The sequence below is a fragment of the Colletotrichum orchidophilum genome (assembly GCF_001831195.1).
Source record: "Colletotrichum orchidophilum strain IMI 309357 chromosome Unknown Scaffold_43.1, whole genome shotgun sequence".
Classification (NCBI taxonomy): domain Eukaryota; kingdom Fungi; phylum Ascomycota; class Sordariomycetes; order Glomerellales; family Glomerellaceae; genus Colletotrichum; species Colletotrichum orchidophilum.
The window spans coordinates 27,202-48,905 of record NW_019172999.1 but is presented as its reverse complement, the minus strand read 5'-3'; the positions used below and the strand labels follow the sequence as shown (position 1 = coordinate 48,905).

The following is a 21,704-nucleotide window of genomic DNA, read 5'->3' as shown; positions in this document are numbered from 1 at the left end:
TAAGATAGTCGAAATGTTCCCCCGAGGCCCCTCTTCAGGAGGGAGCAAGGGCGAAGACGTAATTACGCCTAGACCCAAGCGGGGTTGGCTGAAACTTAGTTTTCTAAAAGCCGGCGGAGCCCGAAACCCGTGTGCGGACTTGCGGAGAAGGTGGGCCCCGGTCCGGCATCTTGGCGACCTCTGTGGCGCAGTCATCGGCCGGAGTAAGCCGGGCCTACGCCGTTTGAGCTACGGCTCTACGTCTCCAGATCAGTAAGCAATCAAATATTTGTGTCATAAAGCGTATAATGTTCTTCTAAATTAGGCAGACAAATTCTACTCCTCGGTTGAACTCGGTTGCAAAACTCATACCCTCTCTGAGTCTCTGACTACAAAAGGGTACTTTTATTACCCACACTTTCACGCTTTGGGAATGGTCCCATGATTCTCAAAGAGCTCTTATTAATGATTTATTGGAACTCGTATGATGACCAGTCAAAATAGCGAAATACCTCATTTCCTAACCTTCGTAATCTTCGACTGCGAATTCCGCCTTAACAGATACCTACTTTCTACTTTCTAGAGGCGAAGTCTCTATCGATAGGCTGTATGATCACCCTGAAATAGCTTATAAAATCAGGTGAGCCGCTATCCGTAATGTCGAGTATCAAGTGCAGCGAGAGACCTCGCTCCTGGAGAAGTTTTTGCCTGACCACAATGCAGGATTTCTCCGCAGGTGGAATCTTGGCTTCCACCTTACTTGCGTCATCATTTAAAGCCTTAATCTGAATGGCAGACACCTCCAGCGTAAGACATATCTGAAACGAGCTGGGCTCGCGGTATTGGCGCCATTTGAAGTTGAGTTTGTCACTATCAGCATTGTAACTCTCCGTTGCATCGAAAGAAACCAGACCTGCTTGGAGTGCTTCAAGACGTCAAATCTGAGGAGAACCATTATCAGTATCGTGCACATATGCATCCAGAGTTTCAATAGAATTGAAGTTGTCACCAGTTATTTCACTTGTCAGTAATCCGTCTCCTTGTTAGATTTGGCTATGCCTTGAAGGCATAGAACTCCATTAAGATTAAAGGCAACTGTACTAACAGTTGACTACACTACTCCCAACTCGCTGGTTACTCTAATTCAATGAGCCACCAACTTCAGATCGCTCAACCCGTTGTATCCATTGTCGGTAGTTTGGTGGCTGCTGCTATAGTCGACAAACTGGCCGACAGAACCTTACATTGTACGGTCTGGCTATCCTTACAGTGTTCCTCTTGATCACATGCGGGTTAAGAGTGGGCACCAGCCAGCCCATGGCCAAAGGAACCGTTGCTTTCATTCTCATCTAAAGCTGGTAGTACAACGTCTCCGGTCTCCATTGGATCAACCGACTTTTCTTCGCTTGTCGAAGTTTTGACTTGTAGCTTGAGAGCTAAGACTGTCGCTATCAGATACGCATTGTAAAGCCCTACCAACGACATGTGGCAGTTTGTCATATCATACATGTTCAACTTGAAGGCCAACTTCGGCGCCAACATTGATTTCATCTTTGGTGGCCTGTGATTCTTTTGCCTAGTTTATCTCAAGCTCTTCCAGCCCGAAACTGGCGGTCTGTCCTACGAAGAGCTTTATGAGATATTCGCAAAGGACGCCACGGTGAGAAGTTTCAAGTCGTATCAAACGCCGGTGCAATTGCGAAATGAGACTGCTACACAAGGTGCTAGTCATTGACGTGAAACACGAAGTATAGCAAGTCGGGTTTGGGCCAAATATCCTTGCGACAACTGAGACTGTTTTGCTTCGAGTATTATGTACCTATCTAGCCTGAAAGCTGGCAGTTAATCCAAGAATTGTATTACTTTCCCCAGGCACACCGGCAAACTAGTGAGTCGAGTAAGACCGTCAGGAGAATGTGCAAGTCTTTGAGCTATTGTTCATTCAATCGTTAAAGGCCGACTTACAAATCCAAACATCCGTGTCTAGGACTAATGCAATAGTGTATCCTTCTGCGCATTCCTGAGGGTTTCTTGGAGCCAGTGAGGCCAAGACCGTAGTCCTGCTGCTCTGGCATATTCCCCTGGCAAGTAAACATGGCCACTGCGGCCGGAGACAATTTGCTTGAAGATGGTATCCACGACAGGCTCCGGCTCAAGCATCTTTGATTTGAAGGGACCCAAGCTGTGTACCTTTTCGATCAAAGCTGTTTTGATGTAAGTTGGATGAATGATGCTATGCACAAGCCAGAGTTAGTTTTCGGAAGCTCTAGTACTAGGTGATCGCTCTCTCTCAGTCTCACCTCGTGCGCACTCTTGGTGCTTTATATCGGTGTCTCAGCTCCTGACCCAGCCCCTCATGAAGAGCCAGCGCGCCTGTCTTGGAGCATGAGTAGTCCACGTTGTTGACCCCGGTCACGAAGCTTGCCATGCTCGCGACTGTGACCACGTGGCCATGGTTGTTGTGGATCATCGACGGTAAGAATTCCTTGATCAAGAGAAAGCTGGCAATGATGTTGACGTCAAAAACATTACGAATCTGCTCTTCCGTCTCGTCAAGAATCGAGGCTATTTTCATGACTCCTGCATTGTTCACCAGGACCGTAGGATCGCCGTGGTCTCGGCGCATTCGGCCTGCTACCTCTTTGATAGACTTGCTTGACGTGATGTCTACTTCATAGAAGTAGGAGTTCGATGCTGGTCGTAAAGTTAGCGGCAATCGTCACCTGAGATGGGTCAGAATCGCGGAAGACTTACGTAGAGGCGTTCTTGGGGGAACAACATCTAGGCTGATCACTTTGATGCAGTTCTTGGCCAGCTTGCGCACCAACCTGTCCCCAAGGCCGCCGGATCCACCGGTAACCACCACCAACTCCCTTCGCCAGTCATACTTGTCTTGGGTAAAATTGTTGAGAGTGGCTTGGCTCAGGAGACTGTTGGTTTTCCGAAGCGCAACTACCCCGAGCAAAAGAGACAGCACAAATCTGGGCCAGCCACGCCGAAAGACCAGCTTCAAAATGCCTGGCGTTTTGAAGCTGCGTATCAGCTCGACCAGTTTACCAGACAAAGTCGCAGGTGACTGGGTTAGTGGGGAAGCCATTGCTGCTGGAGTTCCCCAAGAGTGAAGAGGAAGGATTCGAGACCACGAACGCCTGACGCTACTCGCCGGGCACTTTCAACACTATAGTCGCCGGACCGGCGGATGTACAGCAAAACCGGTGGGTATCCAACGTTCTCCGGCTGATGCTTCCCCGCAATTACAACGTCCACTTAAGATCAGGATAGTTCCGTCACTGTGTAGCAATGACAGCATCTCCGCATCATGTGCCGAGGCTTAATTTACTCAATTTAGTCCGTGCAGATGAACGTGCGACGCTCCTGTATTCAGAAGCCCGCAGCTGCCATTCGCTGTCGGGGTGTATCGAGCAACAGATTAATGATCACACAACCGAACGAGTACTGAGTTGAATAGAACTAGGCAGCAACTCATATAAATAGAGTCTTCTTGAGGGCTGTTTCCATCTTCGCGACGCTTCATACGAAGTCAACATGGGATTCACGATCGAAGATCGGTTCATCACATCGAGCCGGAATGGCCAAAAGATTGCTGTTTCAATCTACAAACCTGATGGATTGAAGCAGCCTGCACCTGTCATTGTCATGGGCCATGGCATCGGCGCCATCAAGGCCGCCGGCCTGGCCCCTTTTGCAAGTCACTTCACCGCCGAGGGCTACGCCGCCGTCACATTCGACTACCTTGGCTTCGGCGACAGCGAGGGCTTCCCGCGCAACGTGCTCGACGTCGGACACGAGCTGCACGATTTCCGCGATGTCATCAAGTGGGTCCGAGAGCCGGAACAAATAACGTGGGTCGACACTGCGCGCATCGTTGCTTGGGGGAGCAGCTTTGGCGGCATGCACACCACGGCTCTCTTGGCCGAAGACCACGAACTGGCGGCCGGTATAGCGCAGTGTCCGCTGGTTGACGGGTTAGCTGGTGTGATGCAGATACCGCTGCTGCGGTCCTTGAGACTTGCGACGACGGCTGCTGCTGATATCATCGGATTGTACGTCCTGGGGACCAAGGACCCGAGGTACGTCAACCTCATTAGCGACGGGTCTTCTACAGCCGTTATGGCATCTCAAGAAGCTTACGAGGGCTGGACGCGTTTGGCACCTGACGACGGGCGCGACTGGCCAAATGTTATTGCAGGACGGTCTCTTCTGAACATCATGATGTCTCGACCGCTGTTAAATATTCATAAGAGTGCTCGCCCGTACCTGGTCGTTCTTCCCACCTGGGATCATGAAGCATCATTGAGTGCTGCCGAGGATTGCGTTAAACGTGCTCCGTTTGGAGAAGCGTTGAGGGTTGACGGGGGGCATTTTGACTTGTATAATGGAGGCATCGCGTTCGAGAAGAATATTGCTGGGCAAAAAGAGTTTCTTAGACGTGTACTCAATACGGAATCAGCTCGAAATTGAAATTTCTATCAAATTTTGAGAACACTTGGAAACATCAAAGTTTATGGCGCCGAAGTCTCTTAGCCAGAGATTGTTCACGGGTTCCAAGATGAGGTGAAGGAGGTAGTCGAAGATGCTGTAGAGGTCGTTGAAGCTTCAGAGAGCGTAGAAGAGCTCGAGGTAGATGAAGATGTTGACGAGACTGACGTTAAAGTAGGTTGTGAAGTGAAGCTTATCGAGGTCGTCGAAGAGGTGGAAGAAGACGTTGTGGTGACTGGAAAAGTCAGAGGATTCGACGCATATATGTTGAGACGATTGTTTTCACCGAAATACTTAGCGGTGTTGCCCTTGCAAAGCATATCACAGTCGTCCGACGCTGCTACACCTCCATCCCTGATCTGGCCATCACACTATCATTGTTACGAGTACCTTACTCAACACCGACAATGAGATATTCAGCAATAGAACAAGCTGAAACATAGCTACCAACAGAGATGTTCTGAGAGCCAAGGGCAACACCAACATTGACTGTGAGAGCCCATCCAAGGACGTTGTCCTTCCAACATTTCTTGTCGGCCTAGCCTGTGGGCAGGACGCTGGGAGTCTTCGGCTTGGCTGATATCAGCGATGCTAGTTTTTTTCGGCAATCAGACAAGGATGCACTACTTCTCGACGCCATTGCTTCCCACCGAAGGAAATATGATGGCGGGTTTTTATTGACCATGCGCTTCTCAATGCAACACCACGTGTCTGTGGGCTTATGCCAATACCTGGGGAGATATATAGTCCAGGCTCTTTCGACGCAACGAAAACTTTTCGTCTTGATCGAGCACGTGAGGTCGTGAGAGGTCTGTACCTAGCGTCCGTGAGTTAGCTGGAACTAGTATGAAAACAGTCGAACAGACTTGGCCAAGTTCCCAATCAAAATATTCCCCCCTTCATTATAGTCTAGAACTTGTGGTTCGAAACCTGCGCTAGTTGGTGAGGTGATCTTTGTCGGGTGACACAAATATTTCATCCGTAACTGTTGCCGATCAACGATGTCTCAGTGTCTCTGTGTGGGTATGCTGAAGATGCCTAGTGAGCCACCTAGTCAGGATGAACAGTAATTCATTCACGGGGCGTCAAATGGTGCTAGTGCCTCTCATAAGGTACTTTATGCATAATGGCAGCTGGTAACTTGGACTGCAAAACTAACTTGGCCGTCTAGACACCATCAACTGCTGGTATTGATGTAAGTAAACTTCCCGACAAGCATTCATAGTCTGAGGCATCAATTTGAGATCCAAGTGCGGCCATATCTCTCTCTTTCTGACCTTTGGTGAGCAAGGTGGACAAGATGCGACCTTGCTGAATAGGGACAAGTGCGCAAACTATTCAAACAGGTAATTGCACCACAAAAAGACTAGGTCGACTGCTCTAATGCAGAAGAAATAACAACGGAGGCGGGTAGGTAGATCATATTCGTAGTCGCAAAGACTTGAAGTCGTCCCCTAGCATAGTGGAGCTTGGAGGGAACTGTACCTAAATTAACTTTACTCTTCTAATCTAGAAGGAGCGCGAACCTGCTTCGTTCTATACCGACAACAACAAAACATCAAGATAATTCTCAATGTTGATGATGCCTTATAATTAAGCATTTAGCATTGTCCCTCTTCTATCCACGGTATATTGGCAGGTTGGCCGCGGTTGTGTCTCTCGGTCTCTGTAACAGGCACTGATCAAGATCAGCACGGTCTTCTTTCTTCCAAGCATACAGCGTTCGCCAAATACCTTTGTGAGCTCCAACTTCTATGGAGAGCGTGGCCGGTACCGTCACTGTCGAGAGTTGAAACCCTGCGGAGTTTTGTGTAGTTGGCGCGTCCACACTCTCTCCTTCTCTCTCTTGATATACTGTTTGCGTCACGCCGACTTTGAGCCATATCCCTGGATCGCGGCAAAGGCATTAGGTTTAGTCCTTGGAATACGTAGCTACCCAGAGACAACCGATACTTGAGCCATCTAAATCCAAAGGCAACGTCTTCAAAAAACTTTTCCTCAAAGAATATCGTTCCGTGTAAGTATCCATCATCCATTATCATTATTACTGGGAGATAGGTAGGGCATCATCGTCTACATCATCTACATTATTTACATCATCTTCCAAACCCCTTTCCACTCACCGTCTTAAAAACCTTTGATCCCCCTCAAAGCCACTCCTCAATATCCCTCCTCAACAAAACCTCCCCCCCAGCAAGCGTGCCACCCGCCAGGGGAACCTTCAAAATCCCAGCACCCACCAGATCCTGCGCAAGCCTGATAATGATCCCATCACACCCCTTAGCCGCCATGACATCCACAGTAACAGGCAACATCTCGGTAGCATTCGTCACGGAACTCACGCTCCCAACCTCGCCCAGCGGAAAGACGTGATCCGGCGCGCCGCTCAAGACGCTCAGCCGCCCGTTGGAGAAGCCCAACGGCACGGTCGGGGTCGTGTTCGTCGGGTACCTGTTGCGCGGGCTCGCGCGGCCAGAGGAGCCGACGTAGAGGAGGAGGCCCGAGGTGCACGCGGACGACGAGACGTTGGAGACGGCCGTGGCTGGGGGGAGGATCTCGGTGTTGAACCAGTCCATGAAGAGGGTCTTGTTTGCCTTTGCGTCGGCGAGGGCGGTGGCGGGTTGCGTGTCGCCCCAGCCCCAGCGTGCGAGGGGGACGGGGTTGACAAAGGGGCGGCGGCCGTCGTGGGCGGCTGGGAGTAGTTTGATGTTTTAGTCAGTGCTTTCTGGGACTATGGGGAAAAGAGATATTGCGGGGGGGAGGTTCTTCTTTTTGAAGAAAAAGCAAGAATAGGGAAAAGAAGGAGGCATAAAAAAAAGGAATGGAGCTTACCGGCATAATCAGCATAAAACGGATCACGCACGAGCGCCGTCTGCTCCTTGGTAATGAGCGTAGCATAGGTCAGACCAAGGACCTCGTCCAGGGTCTGATTCCGCACCGCATCCGGACCAGAGTCCGCCCAGGCGGAAGACAAGTCGAGCGCCGTCAGCTCGGTCCCCAGGAAAGCGACGAGGTCGTCCGCAAACTTGTTCAGCATGCGCGCGGCGGCGCCGTCGTCGGTGGGAAAGTCGACAGTGTACACGGTCTTGGGATACGTCACTTTCGCCTCGGTTCCCACCAAGGAGGTATAGTTGGTCCCGTACAACGCCTTGCTCGCCGCGTCCCAGACATATGGATCCCGCGTCAGGAACCCGGCCGTGTCGAGCGTGGGCGAAAGCGGCATCACGCCGTCCAACGCGACGATGCCGTGCGAAGGCCGGTTGCCAAACAGTCCCTGCACGGCCGACGGTCCGCGGATCGAGCCGCCCGTGTCGCTGCCGACGGCAATATCGAGCCAGGGGTAGGAACCTATGGACGCTCCCGCGCCCGAGGAGGACGAGGAAGGATCATTGTAGCCGTCGCCGCGCGGGTTGAAGGGGGCGTGGTAGTCCACCCAGTCCGCCGTCGCCGTCTCGCCGTTGGCGAACTGCGAGGGTTTCTGGTAGCCCACGATGATGGCACCCGCATCGAGGAGGTTCTGGATCGCGGGTGCCGTGGATTTCGCGGGGGGGTAGAGGGCGTACCAGGCCCTGTTGCCGTTTGAGCCTTTCACGCCGGCGAGGGCGTAAATGTCCTTTACGCCTACGCGGACGCCGGCGAGGGGCTTTGCAGGGGTGCGGGTGAAGTACAGGCGGGAGGGAACGCCGACTGTGAGAGAGGCGGAGGCGGGGACCTGGGCGGAGAGGGTCTGGAATGTGTTGTCTGGGGTCTGGAGGAGGGATTCGGAGAAGGCGCCGGCGTAGTCCGGGTAGAGGCGGAAGGCTTGGTAGACGTCGCCAGTGTGGGTGTCGAGGAAGTAGGGTCCCGAGGGGAGTTTATTAGTCAAGGGTACGACGATGGACTGCGTCTGGTTGCTGCCATCGTAGCTGGCCTTGGTCAGGCATGGGTTGTCAAGTCCGGCAAGGAAGATTGTGCTGAGAAAGGCGGTCTGCCAGACATCGTCTTGGTTCGTCCAGTTGGCAAAGAGGGACTGGAGGGCGTCCTGGGGCACGGGGTCGGAGACGACAGTGACGGGAGTGAAGCCAAAGGCGCGGGGGAGGGATTTGATGTTGAAAGAGCCGTTTGAGGGCTTCCCCTGGGAGAAGGGTGAGACGAAGTAGTAGACGTCGTTGAGCTTGAGGGACGCGCCGGTCGAAGTGAGCTCGGCGGCGGCGGCCCCGACGAGCGCCAAGAGTGCGAATGCCTTCATCGCAAGGAGTGACGCTGGGGTATTGAAGTCTCAGTTCCTACGCCGGTTTCTGGCCTGGCATAGTAGCCTGCTGGACGTAGTGGATGCGACATCTCTCTTATATGAGGAATGTGAATTCATTCTGGGGCACAACTTCCAATCAAGATGACCAATTACCCATATCTGAACGGTAGGTTCCTTCGGTGGAGGGATTTCCTTTTCCTTGCCCAGCGCAGGTTTATCTCTGCGCTCTGTCTATTCGTGCCTTGGAACCTGGGTTAGGTCCAAATTGTCCAGAAACAGGACCATTGCCAGAAAGCAATAATGCTCATTATGCAGACAGGCTTATCTGATTCGGTCGACTTTGACGGGTGCCCTTCGGTGGGTATGGCTGTTTACAGGGTTGCAAAAAATACTACTAGTATTTAGTCTAGTATAAGTATACTTAAGCAAGTCTAGTATTAGTACAAAAAGTCAATACTAAGTCTAGTATTAATAAGTATTAATTTTATATAAATTAATATTAATATACTTTAATATACTTAAGTATACTATTTAAAGTTTTTTCATTATATAATTATATATAAAAAGTTATTTAAATTAATAATTACGTGATAATTTATTTAAACTTTAATTTAATTTATTATATTATTATTATTTACTTATTTTAAAGTGTGATTACGTAATATATTTAATATTATTAATAAGTTATTAGTATACTAGACTAGAATTAATATTTTATTCATATATCAAAACTAAACTAGCCTAGTATTAGTCCACCCTAAAACTAGACTTATTAGTATTAGTACTGCCTAATACTTACTTAAGTATACTTTTTTTTCAACCCTGGCTGCTTATCATAGGACTCCGCGGAGGCTATGCATGCATTCCATTTCGCTAGCTTGCAGAGTCTGAGAGCCGGAACCGGTTCACGAATTGATTATCAGAAACTCACGGCCGATGTCGGGAGTTGCGTCAGTTTCCCCGGGCCCCGAGCATTTTTAAGCCAAAGCCGAAGTTGTCGGCCGTGGCTGGCCCCGCATAGAACCTGGTACTGACAGTTGCATTTCACCATTACAACATAGAAAGATTCGGTGGACATGCGAATACCTGAAAGTAAAGGAGCAGCAGCTTGAGTCCCATCTCATCGTGGGACGTCATAAGCTGGGGAACAGAAACCCAAGACTCAAGAGCGAGCTCGGCGAACGCAAGATTCCCGGCACGGCGGTCCCCCCACCCCCCACACCCCTCCCCCGAATAATAATAAGGACACACCATGTCATCGTCCTCGTGTCTCTCCTGTGAGCCGATAAACTCTGTCGGAACCGATCCGACACCCAAAACCATAAACAGCTGTTGGATCTAGGTCTAAACCTTGATAGCTTTAAACCAAGGTCCATGCGTGAATCGTTTCTCGAGGCTGTAGTAGACTACGCCACTTGCACTCTAGCTTCGACAGGCAGATGAGCAAGACCGACGACACTGCTGGGCGAGGCAGATTGGATGCGGCCAAGATTTATGACGAGTCGGAGTCGGTCATGCCCTTGGCCGACTGCCACTGCAGAGAGACGCCCCCCTCTCCCTCATCTCCAATACCTCCAGACTCCATCCAGTCTTGCTTCCCTGCGTCGGCTTTTGTTTTGCAGTGTCCAAGTGGGGGTTTAGTGATTGCAAATGCCGATAGCGATACGGAGGGCACTCTGCAGTTTGCGGGGCTCTACTGCCGGGAGGCGCTCACCGATCGTTGAAGAACTATCCGTCGGCCCATCAGACAGAGAGATAAAAGATAAGGCAAGAAAAAGTCTACAATTAGACGGCTCGCCCGAACCATTACTCAATATGTTTACGTGACGTGGGGCATGCTATGTACTGTTCAGTATCTCCCGCTTGTTGGAGTTGAGTGAAGAAGAACTGTTGGCAAGGAGGGCCAGTCATAGACTGCTCATTTTCCGACAAATCTTTCTTCCGCCTAGAATCGCTGTGCAAAGTATTCAGAGCTGATCCCGGAGCGACTTGGAAAGGCGAGATAAGTCCCGCAAGGAATATCCCAGCCCCCAGCGGCAAGATAGGCCCTGCCTATAATTACTCTCAATCCGGTCGGTGTTCCGGTTCGACTCCAGTTGACAACCTCATTATTCGTGTTTGACAGTCCTCAAAGACGTTGGCACTAGTTTCTTCACTTTGCAACATCAAACAATTAGTCATTGAAAACTTAAAGTCGTATCGTCATTAGTCAAAACTCATCGGCATCTTCCGCACTGCTAACCCCGTGGGTAGGTAGGGTCGTCAGGCTGAGAGGTGCGTGGAGTGTTCGACAACTTGAGGTATCCTGGGATGTGCCTAGCCGGGCCATCAATGCTGTTGAAAGATCACTTGACAATGTTTTTGTCCCAGCTTTTCCTGGAATGTTTGACCGTTCCGCGCTCTGCTATGCAACCAAATTCCACGTAAACCGAAAATGCCAACGCAACTGGCACATTCCCTCATCGAATCGACCCCTCAACAGTGTTGTATAAGAAAGAACAACCTTGCCTGCCTGTCCGTTGCCGACTTTCCATCTCCCGGCCACGCGCATTATGATATCGACAAAGGCGGACTCAAATCGCCCATAACACAAGGTATAGACTCGAATCGGAGTTCGCACCAAAATAGTCCGAAGCAAACCGCCTCATGACCAGCCGAGAGTCTCGAGCGTATTGCGCGCATCGGACGCGCTCATGCCGCTGACACCCAGCGAGCGCACCTGGGTGCCCTTACGCAACCGCTGCACGCCCACCGCTACCTTCCAGGCTTCCTCTTCATCCAAGACAAACATGTATCGCTTGCCTTCTTGGTCTCGGACTGTTGCGCGCAGCACGTGCAGGCTCTTTGTCTTCCACTCTCCAGTCTGTCCGGACGAAGATGCAATGTTAGTATCTTTGAATTTCGTGTCGCACAAGCCAAGACGACAGCAACTCTTGCAAGCACGCAACATTTCGGTCAGGTAGGCATCGGCTTCGTCGCCCGTGAGCGTCTTGGTGGCTCCCCGGTCCGCCGTACGGGCTCGCTGATTCGCCATCTTTTGAAACAAACCCGAAGGATGGTTCGCGGAATTCATCGCAGGGGCAGAAGCAGCATTCGAATTCAAGCAGTGCGGGGGGCACCATACCTCGACCAGCTTTAGCGTCCAAGCCTTGACGTCCCACTCGCGCTGAGGGACGCCGCGGACGTCGTCGTCGATGAAGAGACCTTCGGTCGTGATTCGCAGGATGAGCCCGTCGGTCACTGTGCCAAACCCCGAAATGAGCTGGCTTGCAGGCGTCTTTGCGAACTGGTTCATGAACAGGTAGACGGCTCTGATGACAATTTTATCGGGATCCTTGGTCGTGTAAGGGCCGCGCATGCTAGGCGGCGGCGTTGTTCTTGTCGTGGTTGCCGACGGGGCCCACGATGACTCGGAGCCGACTGATGACGCGGGTCGGTGTCTCGGCTTGTCGTATGGTCGATACGAGTATTGGTCTTCGTCAACAGTGCGTGCCGACGGTCGCGGCGGTTGTCTGGCCGTGTTCGATGATGAAGCTGCGGAAGGCGCCGGCCTTGGAGGTGGCATGGAGCTAGCAGAAGGGGGAGGTCTCGGGGGAGCGGACGATGCGGAAGGGGGAGGTCTCGGCGGCGTCGAAGCCGTCGTGGGGGGAGCGGGGGGTCGGCCGTTCGGCCACATACTCGTCTTCTCGCCGGACGAGTAGGCATAGCTACTTCCCTTGCGAGCCTTCTCGGCTTCTTCGGCCTCCTTGGCCTTGCGTGCTGCTTCCTCTTTGGCTTTGCGGGCTGCTTCCTCCTCGGCCAGCTTCTTGGCCTTTTCTGCCTCTTCGCGATCCTTCTTTGCCTTTTCTGCTTCCTCGCGCTCCCTCTTCGCTTTTCGAAAGGCTTCCAGTTGCGCCTCGACACGGGCTTTGCGGGCGGCGGCTTCGGCTGCCTCCTTCTTACGGGCCTCTTCGCGTGCCTTGTCCTCCTTCTCCTTATTGGCCTTGACTTCTCGCTCCTTTGCTTCCTTTGCTTCACGTTCTCTGGCGGCTTTGGCTTCCTCTTCTGCCTTTTCCTTTTCGCGCTGGAGTTTCTCTCTTTCTTGACGCTCCTTTTCAAGTTTTTGTTTCAAATCTTCCTTTTCACGTATCTCTTGCTCCAGTTTCTCTCGTCTTTCGCGTTCCTCCTTCTCCCTCCTTGCTCGTTCTCGAGCTTCTCTTTCGCGGAACTCTCTCAGCTTCCGTGTCATCTCTGCTTTGCGGCGCTCTTCCTCCTCCTTGGCCTTACGCTCCTGTTCGCGCTTCTTCGTCTCCTCCCGTGCCTTCTCCCAGGTGTTCTTCGACGGATCAGGTTTTGGTTTCGGAGGAGGATCTGGTTTCCGAGGTTCCGGCTCTGGCTCAGGTTCAGTTTCAGGTTCCTGAGGGGGTGGAGGCTGAGGTCGCTCTTGCCATTGAGATCTAGGCCCGCCGTTTCCCGCGCCGTGGTTGGGCGGCGGGCTATTCGGGGGAGGGCCGTTATACTGGTTGCCGTGAGGCGGCGGAGGCGGAGGCGGGCCAGCATTCGCGTAGCTGCTGTTGAAGTTGGCGCCTGAGCCAAAGCCACCGGGACCAGGGCGGTAGCCATTCGAGCCGTTACTCGTAGAAGCACCCTGGTTTTGCGACTTTCCCCAAGCCCACGCTCCTACGCCGACGGCTATCACAAGCAGGGCCATCCCCATGTTTCCCATGCCTTGGTAGGTAAACCACCATGCCTTAAAGGCAGGCGCCATGCTCTGGAACATGACGACGAGGACAAGAGCGCAGGCGAAGCCAGCGGCAAAGCTAGGGCCGTTGGGTGCCAAGGAGGGCAAGTAGATGAATCCGCCGCCCTTGTCACGCTGAGGAATGACGAATATGTCGTAATTGCCGGGGCCCAGGCCACTGCCAGGAGGAGGAGAGCCCGCAGTGGTTTTGGGTGCCTCGCCATGGGGCGGGGGCGGAGGAGGAGCGCTCATATCGAGCGGACCTCACCTCTTGGTGGAGAGTGGTGCTGCGGACGGGAAATGCCCAATGCTTGAAGTAGAGCTCTGGAGCTCTGTTGGAGACCTGGAGTCTCGCTCAGGTTGATAAAGCAAGCAGAAGTCTAGTGGTATCTCAGGAGGTCCATTGACGGTCGTTAAGTCGTGAAGCGCCTGCAAAGGAGCCATGAGCATTTTCCCTTCTTCTTCTTCTTGAAGCAGCAAAGATATGCGCTATGTGGTAGCTGGATGACAAGCAGGTGTGTTGGGACGACTAGCAACAAGAAGGGAAATAAGAGTAGGGCAAAGGAGTTTGTAATAAGGTACTCACAAGCAACAATGCGGAAAAACAAACGCCGGAAGCCAAGAGGAAAAATACGGTAAGAGACCAAGATGTCAAAGCAAAGAAGGATCCGATAGGGACTTGAGAGGTATTTGGTGTCGATGCTTGGTGCCTGGGCTCAATGAATCGTGTCTTCCCGCTCCGGCCTTGCGCTTTTTTGCAGGTGGCGGGTGCTTGGTGCTTGGTCCTTGAATTGTGTCCGATCGCGAGGAAAAGGGCTGAGACAAAAATAGTCTTGTTGTTCCGGAACTTGCCCTGTTGGTTAGCAAGGCAAATATGGAGGGAATGGAGCTGTCTGGTGACACGGCGCCGTTCCTGGTGGAGGTCAGTTTGGTGGTGGTGTTTAGAGAAAAGTGACGGAGAAGGGGACGAGAAGGGGCCAGGAATTCTTTTGTGTTTACTTTGGGAATTTCCCATGGGCGACCGGTGCAGAGGCGGTGGTGGTGGGATTAGGGGAGCAAAAGTTGGGGGTGTGTAACTGGGCGCTATTGGCTGACAGTACGTACAAACGTCCCCTAAGGTACCTTACCTCAGGGCACTGACAGGCAGTAAGAGTAAGGTAGTGTACAAGAAGGACCCTGTTTGTTGCCAGAAGAGACCCATTTTAACACACTGACCTCTCTTAGGCGAGGGAATGGTGACATCTTGACAGCTGCGAATTGAGCTAGAGGCAGGAAGGCACTCGGACATCCAGACCCTATACCGAATGGCAGCGGCTGCCACCAGCTGGGCGGACCATTGCATGTCTCAGAGATGCGTTTATCTTCTTCTCTCTGCATTCCAACCAGAGCCTTATTCCCCTTGATCACTACTTTCAGTTCGTTAGCTTCGAACCTTTTGTTCTTTACCCGTTGCACCTGCATGAGACCAGCTGGGGTAATGACCTTGGCCGGACTGGAATGCCAACTGAGCGTTCATCGGGAAGAGACTGCCATCCCAGCTTCCACCTCATGGCTGAGAGGATATTCCTTGCAACGCCGAGAGACCCTGAAAAAGTTGAGACAAAAAATCAAACCAACAGATGACCAACCTCCAGCCACCGCTCCCAATCCGTGGCACAAGCCCGATAGCCTCCCTCCTTCTTCGATTACTTAGACATTCAGATTCTACCTGCTGTGCTCAATGATATGGGCTTCGTCTTCTTCCTCCGCCCCTCGCCATCATATCAGACGAATATCAGCCAACGGATGGACGGCAAGCGGCCCTCGCCCACTCATCACTAACAGATCATCACAACAAATTGCTGTTGCCGAGCCCACCAAGACCCTCTCCACCCAGCTCGATCGAGCAAACCGCAAACTTTCAAGACCCTCCTCCCCTCTTTCGACGGTCCAATCCCAAGAATTGGCTCAATCTCCTGCCTATGACAGGCTGTTCGCCGAGTCGTCTGTGGTCTCTTCGAGCGGTCAATCACTGGGGGAAAGGTCCACCTCGGACGCCATGGCAGCGAATCGCGGGTCTTGAGGCTATTCACCCCTGGTAGGCCCCTCGGCGCCAGCACATCCACTTTGGGTGTCGGAGGGTGATGCGGAAGAGGAGGACTTGAGGAGGGGGAAAAGAGGAGAGAGCCATCATGCGCGGAGTCCACACGACCTCCGCCAGTCCCGCACCGTTGCACCCACCTCGATATTCATCATCTTCTTTCGCCCGGCTCACTGGGACTCCCTTGGGTCGATGAGGTTCAGCAACTCGATGGGCTCGAGTACGACCAGCCTCAGTAGCAGGGCACCGTTGGGCGCCAATTGTGACACTGCACCGTCATTTCATCTGAGACTCAGCGGCCGTTGTGGAGCAGGAGGCTTTCTCTCTTCCTCTTTGACGTTTTTTCTTTCACACTTTTAAACTTTTCCCTTCTCGGAAACGGTGGTCGCTCTCGTTGCCCAGCAACCGCGGGAAGTCCCTTGCACCGTGTGCCCCATCCCGGCGCTCGGGTGACGTATCAAATGTCACCAAGTGGACGCGGCCACAATGTGCCACGCTAAACGTCTTTTTGGCGCGCCTTGCCGGCCGGCAACCTTTGGCTTTGCGGATACACGAGTTGGACAGCCACACCCACAAAGAGAGTTTGGGTCTCTCGAGTCAAGGCGTTGAGACGGCAGCCAACTGACGATGGCTTCACTGGGTTATGCAGCGACGTTGATATTCCCCCTTCCCCGGTCTCGTCGCCCAATAACCACTTGCTTCACATTCCTTCTTCGCGAAAACGGGAGATGTGACGGCAGCTGCAGTCAGCTGCATGCAACCAACTCAGCGCTCGATACAGGCAGGGGTGTCCCCGTCCGTAAGCAACCGCCGTCTGCATATGCACGAGGAACGGTCCGGCGCGGAAACACCGTCGCGTCGCTACGAATACTCCATCTCCTGGTTTTGGGAAAGCACAACCACTGCAGAAATGACGGCGGCATAAGTCAGCGCCCAATGCAAACTGTGCTGTTGGAGCGGCTCTATTAGAGCTTCGCGGCAGATCCGTCTCTGGGGGTGACCTGTCACGCAGTGTGATGACGGACTTGCAAGAACCGTCAGAAACGTTTGGCAATCAAGTCCATACGTTGACTGGCGCATCGTATACCTCACACAAGATCATTGTTTTGGCCGGGGAGCTGTTTGAAGGAGATCACTCCTCGATAAAGAGTCGAGATTGGAATCGATTGTGTTTACTTACTGAATTGTGATGTGCCTAAACCACACATCTTTGTTGATCACCTCACGAAGTGCTACTAGCGCTCGGAAGAATCATCAACTACCTATGAACACAGCAATGTCGGCACGCCAACTCGAGACAGCGTCTTCATTTCCAAAGTATTGGCGGATTAAAAAGACAATCGGACCTCTCTATGAGGATCCCGCCTTCTTTCCAGTTGCTTAGAATTGCTTGCTTTGGCTTTCGGATCCCCCTGGACTTTGATGACAATGTGTTTGCAACGAGTACTGAAGTCCAATGGCACATCTGATAAGGCCGTCGAGTGTATGTATGCCTCACGCATCACTGAGAATGACTCTTGTGCCTCGAACTGTAGTACCTGTGCCTTTTGAATGCATCATTTTGGCGAACAGCACTAGCATGAACCTCCTCAAAACATTCTCGAAAGTGTACATGTAGTTATTCCACGCGCACATTGAGGCCGTCAAGGAACCAAGGATCAATCTGGATAGAAAGTATGCTCGAGCTGCCTAGGTAACGTACTCTGGTATTTCCATTCTCAACTGGGAAGCAAAAGGAAAGTTGGAAAAATAGAAAAGAAATGGGTGGGGAGGAACAACCAAAATCGCTATTGTTGAAGAGTATGTAAATGCGAACCTTCGTACTCGCGTACGTACGTCGTTATACTGGAAGCCAAAAACTCCCTCAAAAATCACCGTCGAGCAATTCATCGACGAGTCCGCGCGACCAAAAAAACGGAACCAAACTCCAGGCACCACGCAAAAGCATCTAGTACCCGCCCGCCGAACCAAAGAAACCACACGACGACACCGAGCACGGCCACGACGGCTCTCGCCGCGAAGCCACTTGCGACCACCAATGGTGATGCTGCTGCTGCTGCTGCTGCAGGTCGAGGCACCGTCACCGACACAGACAATTCACCCTCCGACCCGTCAGAACTTCTTGATCCGCTTCTTGGCCACGTCAATCTTGCCCCCGACCCGGTCGGCGTCATCGTTGAGTCGGTCCAGCATCTTGGTCTGCTCCGTCACCTCCTCATTGATCTTCAGTCCAATCTCCTTCTGCCGCCGCACAATCGCCGCCAGCGTATTGACCTGCTCGTCCTGCTCGCTCATCATCTGCCGCTGAAGCTGCACGACCCCGTTATTGTCCAGCTCCCTCGTCCGCTCCGTCTCCGGCAGCGGGGCCCCCAGGACCCGTCCGCCCGTCCTAGCCCCACCGCCGCCGCTTCTCCCGAGTAACGCCGCCTTATCCCCCGCTGAGGCCCACCCTTCCCGTCCGCCGGGTCCGCCGCCGCCGTTCCTGCTGCTTCCTTGTGCCATGCTGTTACTGAGCTTGTCTAGCCCTTCCCTCTCGACGCGTGCAGAGGACAGCAGGTCCCTCCTGCGCCGCAGCTCGCCGTCTCCGAGCCGTCCGCCCTCCTGCATGGCCCTCAATCCGTCCGTGAGGGTGCTCACCAGCGTCCCGGCCTTGACCAGCGCCTTCTTGGCGGCGGCTCCGGCCTCAGCGGCAGCGGAGGTATTGTTACTGTCGACGGCGCCATCACGCCTCGCAAGCTGATTCCGCGCGTCGTGGAGGCAGCTCTTCATCTCGCGGTGAAGGTCGAGCCAGGTCGTCGGGTCCGCTGCGCCGGCGCGACCGCTGGTGATGAGGCCGTGGGCGCTGGCGGAGGAGTTGCCCGTGCTGCCGACGCCGGTGCTGGGGAGGTTGAGGAAGGTGCGCCAGGCCGAGGTGTCGCGCCAGCGGCGGTCGGGGGACTCTGCGATGGCGCGGAGGTAGGACTCGAGCCCTTGGCGGCGCTGCTCTGTGAGGTCCGGGGAGGAGACTGTGGATTTGAACCAGGACTTGCCCGGGAGCGGGTTGGGCGGCGCGGCGCCGACGAGAGAGGTGAGGGTCTGGTGGAGGCCGGCAAAGTCGGAGTAACGCTTTTGGACGACGAAGGATTTGAGGGGGAGGCGGAGAGTGATGTTGTAGAGGGTGTAGGGTTTCGATTCGCCGGTCGAGAGGATGGTTGAGGGGATGGAGATCTCGGCGGGAGGCGCCATGGTGACGGTGCTGTGCCGTGCTCGAAGCGAGAGATGTGTAGAGGAGTGAGTTTTGTTTTTGCTTCTTAGTGATGAGAAGATTGGGATTGCTGGACGAGGTGCGAAAGCCTCGGACGAGCTGGGCGTTTATGTCGTAGCCCCCCTTGTCGATGGTGACTTGGGAAGATGGAGGCAATCAATCTCGAATCTGTTGTTTTGCTTGATCTTCAAGGTCTTCTCTTGCTCTTGTAGAGGAGGTCGAGATGACGTTGAGCGAATGCTGTGGCCGCAAAAAGAACAGAAGGCAGCCGCCGTGCTGGTCAAGTAGTCTTGCGTTTGTTGCTCGGAATGATGGCCTTGGTCAGCAGTTGTTTGCGTCAGGCCCAAAAAGGTTTCGGGGGAATGTCTGAGTTTCTCGTCTCTACTCCGTTCCACCGTCCGGAGAGAAAGAGAGAGGGATAGGTAGATCAGCCGGTGGTCACCTCAGGTTTCTAGGTCGAGGCAGCGCCAGTTGGTTGTGCAGCACGGGCTGCTTTGAGATCCCCTGTCCCTTCCAGCTTCCTAAACGGTAGCCTGCCAGTGGGCTTAGGTAGCAGTTTTGGCACTGGAAGAGAGCGGTCGTTGCTGGTCGTGTGCGCTACCTGTGTGGCGCATTGCGCGGAACCATTAAATTGGGGCGGTAACCGGAATGACCGCATTTCTGGGTCATCCTCAGCTAGGCACCTCGCTTTCTCAGGCACCTGGTCTTTCAGGCCAGGAACTGGGCGGTGCTGACAAGTCCAGGCCGATCCAATAAACCGGTCGATCAACAGTGACCAATACGCATGCTGCTGGAACGATTCACATAGCAATGCACCATGCAATCCAATGCAAATCCATGTAGGAATTTGTTTCTTGGTAGTCAATCAATAAACTGCTATAGAAATCAATGGTTCAATGAAGAAAACAGTCACAATTCAAATTGCAAACCATCCCACCGTAAGGTATTTGGATAGCAGGTAATGATAGTATGCTATTATGCTCCTAGTAGGTTATGCTCAGCGTAGGTATAGTTATGTGTAACTCTCAGGCATCAGACTTTTATTCTGTAACAAGTGTAGACGTTAGGACTGACCTGCAGGCTTACTCGCTGGCCAAAACTTGCTGCGACTCTGAAGCCATACAGAATCAAAATCACGCTCAAAATAGACAGCGTAGCCGTATTGGAATGCAATCTCGGACCCGTGGGCTCAAGGCCTCAGACTCTCCTTGTGCCACCCACCTACAATGACTCGAGGCTCCCAGACAAAACGTTTTGATTCTATCATGACTGCTCATGTGGGACGGGACTGCCGCAAGCTCTGACCGACTTCTGTCTCGACAGTCCGAGGGCCGCTCAGCCTCATCGCCGGTATACTGATTATTACGTGCCGCAGGGTATTTGTACTAGCGCCAAACCCATGTGTGCTTTTACCTCTGGACTCCCCTTACACAACACTCACCCCATCCACCAAAATAACCTTTCCATCTGTACCATCGCCCTGTCGTCGGAGCCCCCGATTTAAAAGGTCTCCTGGTCGTCGACAGCCTCGCCCTCGGCCGGAATCTCGAAACCCTCCTCCGTCGAGTACAGGATGGTCTGGATCTGCTTGACGAGGCCGTCCTCCTGCTTCTCAAGCTCGGGGTCCTCCTCCACGGCCTGCTGCACCAGGAGCTCGATATCACGGAGCTTGCTGAAGTAAAAGTCACGCTCGCGCTCGAGGCCGACAACCGTCTCTTTGAGGGTGGCGTTCTCTTGCTGCAGAGCAGCTGAGCCGGGGCCTGCCGCCTTGGGAACACGCGCACCGCCGAGGGGTGTGGTTCCGCCCCGTCTGGCAGCGGCACCGGTACCGGACGCGGCACGCGGAGTGGGACCACCACCAGAAGGCACGGGGGCGCCCTTTCGCCGGGACACTGCGTCGTACTCGTGGTCGGGGAAGTTCAGGTCCCAGAACTTCTTGGTCCATTGCAGGAACTCGAGGTTGTCCTGCATCTTGCACTTGACCAACGCTTCGACGGGGATGGGCTTATCGACTTGGTGCTTCTGGAAGCAGTCTGTTCAAGCAAGATCTCGTCAGCCGTGACTGTTCTTCCGTGCCGATGGGGGGAGGTGGACGTAGAGGTAGGATGGCGCAAACTTACTCTGCAGCACCTTGAAGTTCTGAATGTACGCATATTCGCTGTTGACGTTGAACTTGACTCTGGACATGGGGATATCCATGAAGATGCTGTCAAACACCTGGCAGAGCGCTGCACTGCAGATCGGGTCAAACATCAGCAATCACCATCGTCAAAATCATCAAGGGTCCCACAATAAACACATGGCGGGGGAGGGGTATCCGATCAGTAACTTACCCGGTACCGCATTGCTCGACCTTTGTGATGTTGAGGGAGAGCAACTGGTTCAGCCACTGGATGAGTTCTTGTCTAGAAAGTCCATGCTGTGTTAGCAGAGAGTTGCGACGCGCAAACGTCTGAGATACTGCTGCGCACAGCACCGCGATGGAAGGGGATGGAAGCTCGCCCACCTGGATTCGCCCATCTTGTATGTGTGTGTTTGCCTCTGCGGCTGGAACTTTGATGACAATCGGGAAAAGACTGCGCGCTCGGGGTGTCAAAGGGAAAATCGTAACGACGCTCGAAACAAGCAGAGACGCGGTGGTGGTGATGATGGTCGAGAGGTCGAGAAGCAGACGTGGGAGAGAAGGAAGGTGCCCAGTTTGGTTAGGACCGAAAATGACAAGTTGTAGAGCAACAGGGCAGAAATTAAATCTCGTTGCTTTGTCGGCGCCCGGCGTGATGGCTGCCAAAATTGTTGCCAATAAAATGGTCTCCCAATCAACCATGGTGGGGTCTATCGGGAGTTGCCCCTGCCACTAGAGCTGATGACAAACACCGTCACGTGTACCAGGACAGAACGTATTGTTTCGTTCCTTCCGTCTGATAAGTGAGGTAAGCCTGAAAGGTCTCGG

At 53.1% G+C, this 21,704-nt stretch overlaps 6 protein-coding genes across 6 annotated transcripts; 1 reads left to right on the top strand and 5 right to left on the bottom strand.

The window, feature by feature from the left end:
• Window positions 1–1,968: 1,968 nt before the first annotated feature.
• Window positions 1,969–3,076, bottom strand: CORC01_05953 (uncharacterized protein; the record flags this gene model as incomplete). The annotated part of the gene is made up of 3 exons (XM_022617595.1): window positions 1,969–2,212; window positions 2,280–2,673; window positions 2,734–3,076. The coding sequence occupies 3 exons, from the start codon at window positions 3,074–3,076 to the stop codon at window positions 1,969–1,971; spliced, it is 981 nt and encodes a 326-aa protein (XP_022475836.1).
• Window positions 3,077–3,525: 449 nt separating this feature from the next.
• CORC01_05952 (uncharacterized protein) lies at window positions 3,526–4,461 on the top strand (the record flags this gene model as incomplete). Its single annotated transcript, XM_022617594.1, has 1 exon — window positions 3,526–4,461. The coding sequence occupies one exon, from the start codon at window positions 3,526–3,528 to the stop codon at window positions 4,459–4,461; it is 936 nt and encodes a 311-aa protein (XP_022475835.1).
• A 2,165-nt stretch (window positions 4,462–6,626) lies between these two features.
• CORC01_05951 (uncharacterized protein) lies at window positions 6,627–8,707 on the bottom strand (the record flags this gene model as incomplete). The annotated part of the gene is made up of 2 exons (XM_022617593.1): window positions 6,627–7,171; window positions 7,312–8,707. 2 exons carry the CDS (start codon window positions 8,705–8,707, stop codon window positions 6,627–6,629), a joined length of 1,941 nt encoding a protein of 646 aa, XP_022475834.1.
• Window positions 8,708–11,354: 2,647 nt separating this feature from the next.
• Window positions 11,355–13,682, bottom strand: CORC01_05950 (uncharacterized protein; the record flags this gene model as incomplete). Its single annotated transcript, XM_022617592.1, has 1 exon — window positions 11,355–13,682. The coding sequence occupies one exon, from the start codon at window positions 13,680–13,682 to the stop codon at window positions 11,355–11,357; it is 2,328 nt and encodes a 775-aa protein (XP_022475833.1).
• Window positions 13,683–17,622: 3,940 nt separating this feature from the next.
• CORC01_05949 (PX domain-containing protein) lies at window positions 17,623–18,735 on the bottom strand (the record flags this gene model as incomplete). The annotated part of the gene is made up of 1 exon (XM_022617591.1): window positions 17,623–18,735. The coding sequence occupies one exon, from the start codon at window positions 18,733–18,735 to the stop codon at window positions 17,623–17,625; it is 1,113 nt and encodes a 370-aa protein (XP_022475832.1).
• A 1,519-nt stretch (window positions 18,736–20,254) lies between these two features.
• CORC01_05948 (EB1-like domain-containing protein) lies at window positions 20,255–21,578 on the bottom strand (the record flags this gene model as incomplete). Its single annotated transcript, XM_022617590.1, has 3 exons — window positions 20,255–20,787; window positions 20,875–20,987; window positions 21,088–21,578. 3 exons carry the CDS (start codon window positions 21,576–21,578, stop codon window positions 20,255–20,257), a joined length of 1,137 nt encoding a protein of 378 aa, XP_022475831.1.
• Window positions 21,579–21,704: the final 126 nt, after the last annotated feature.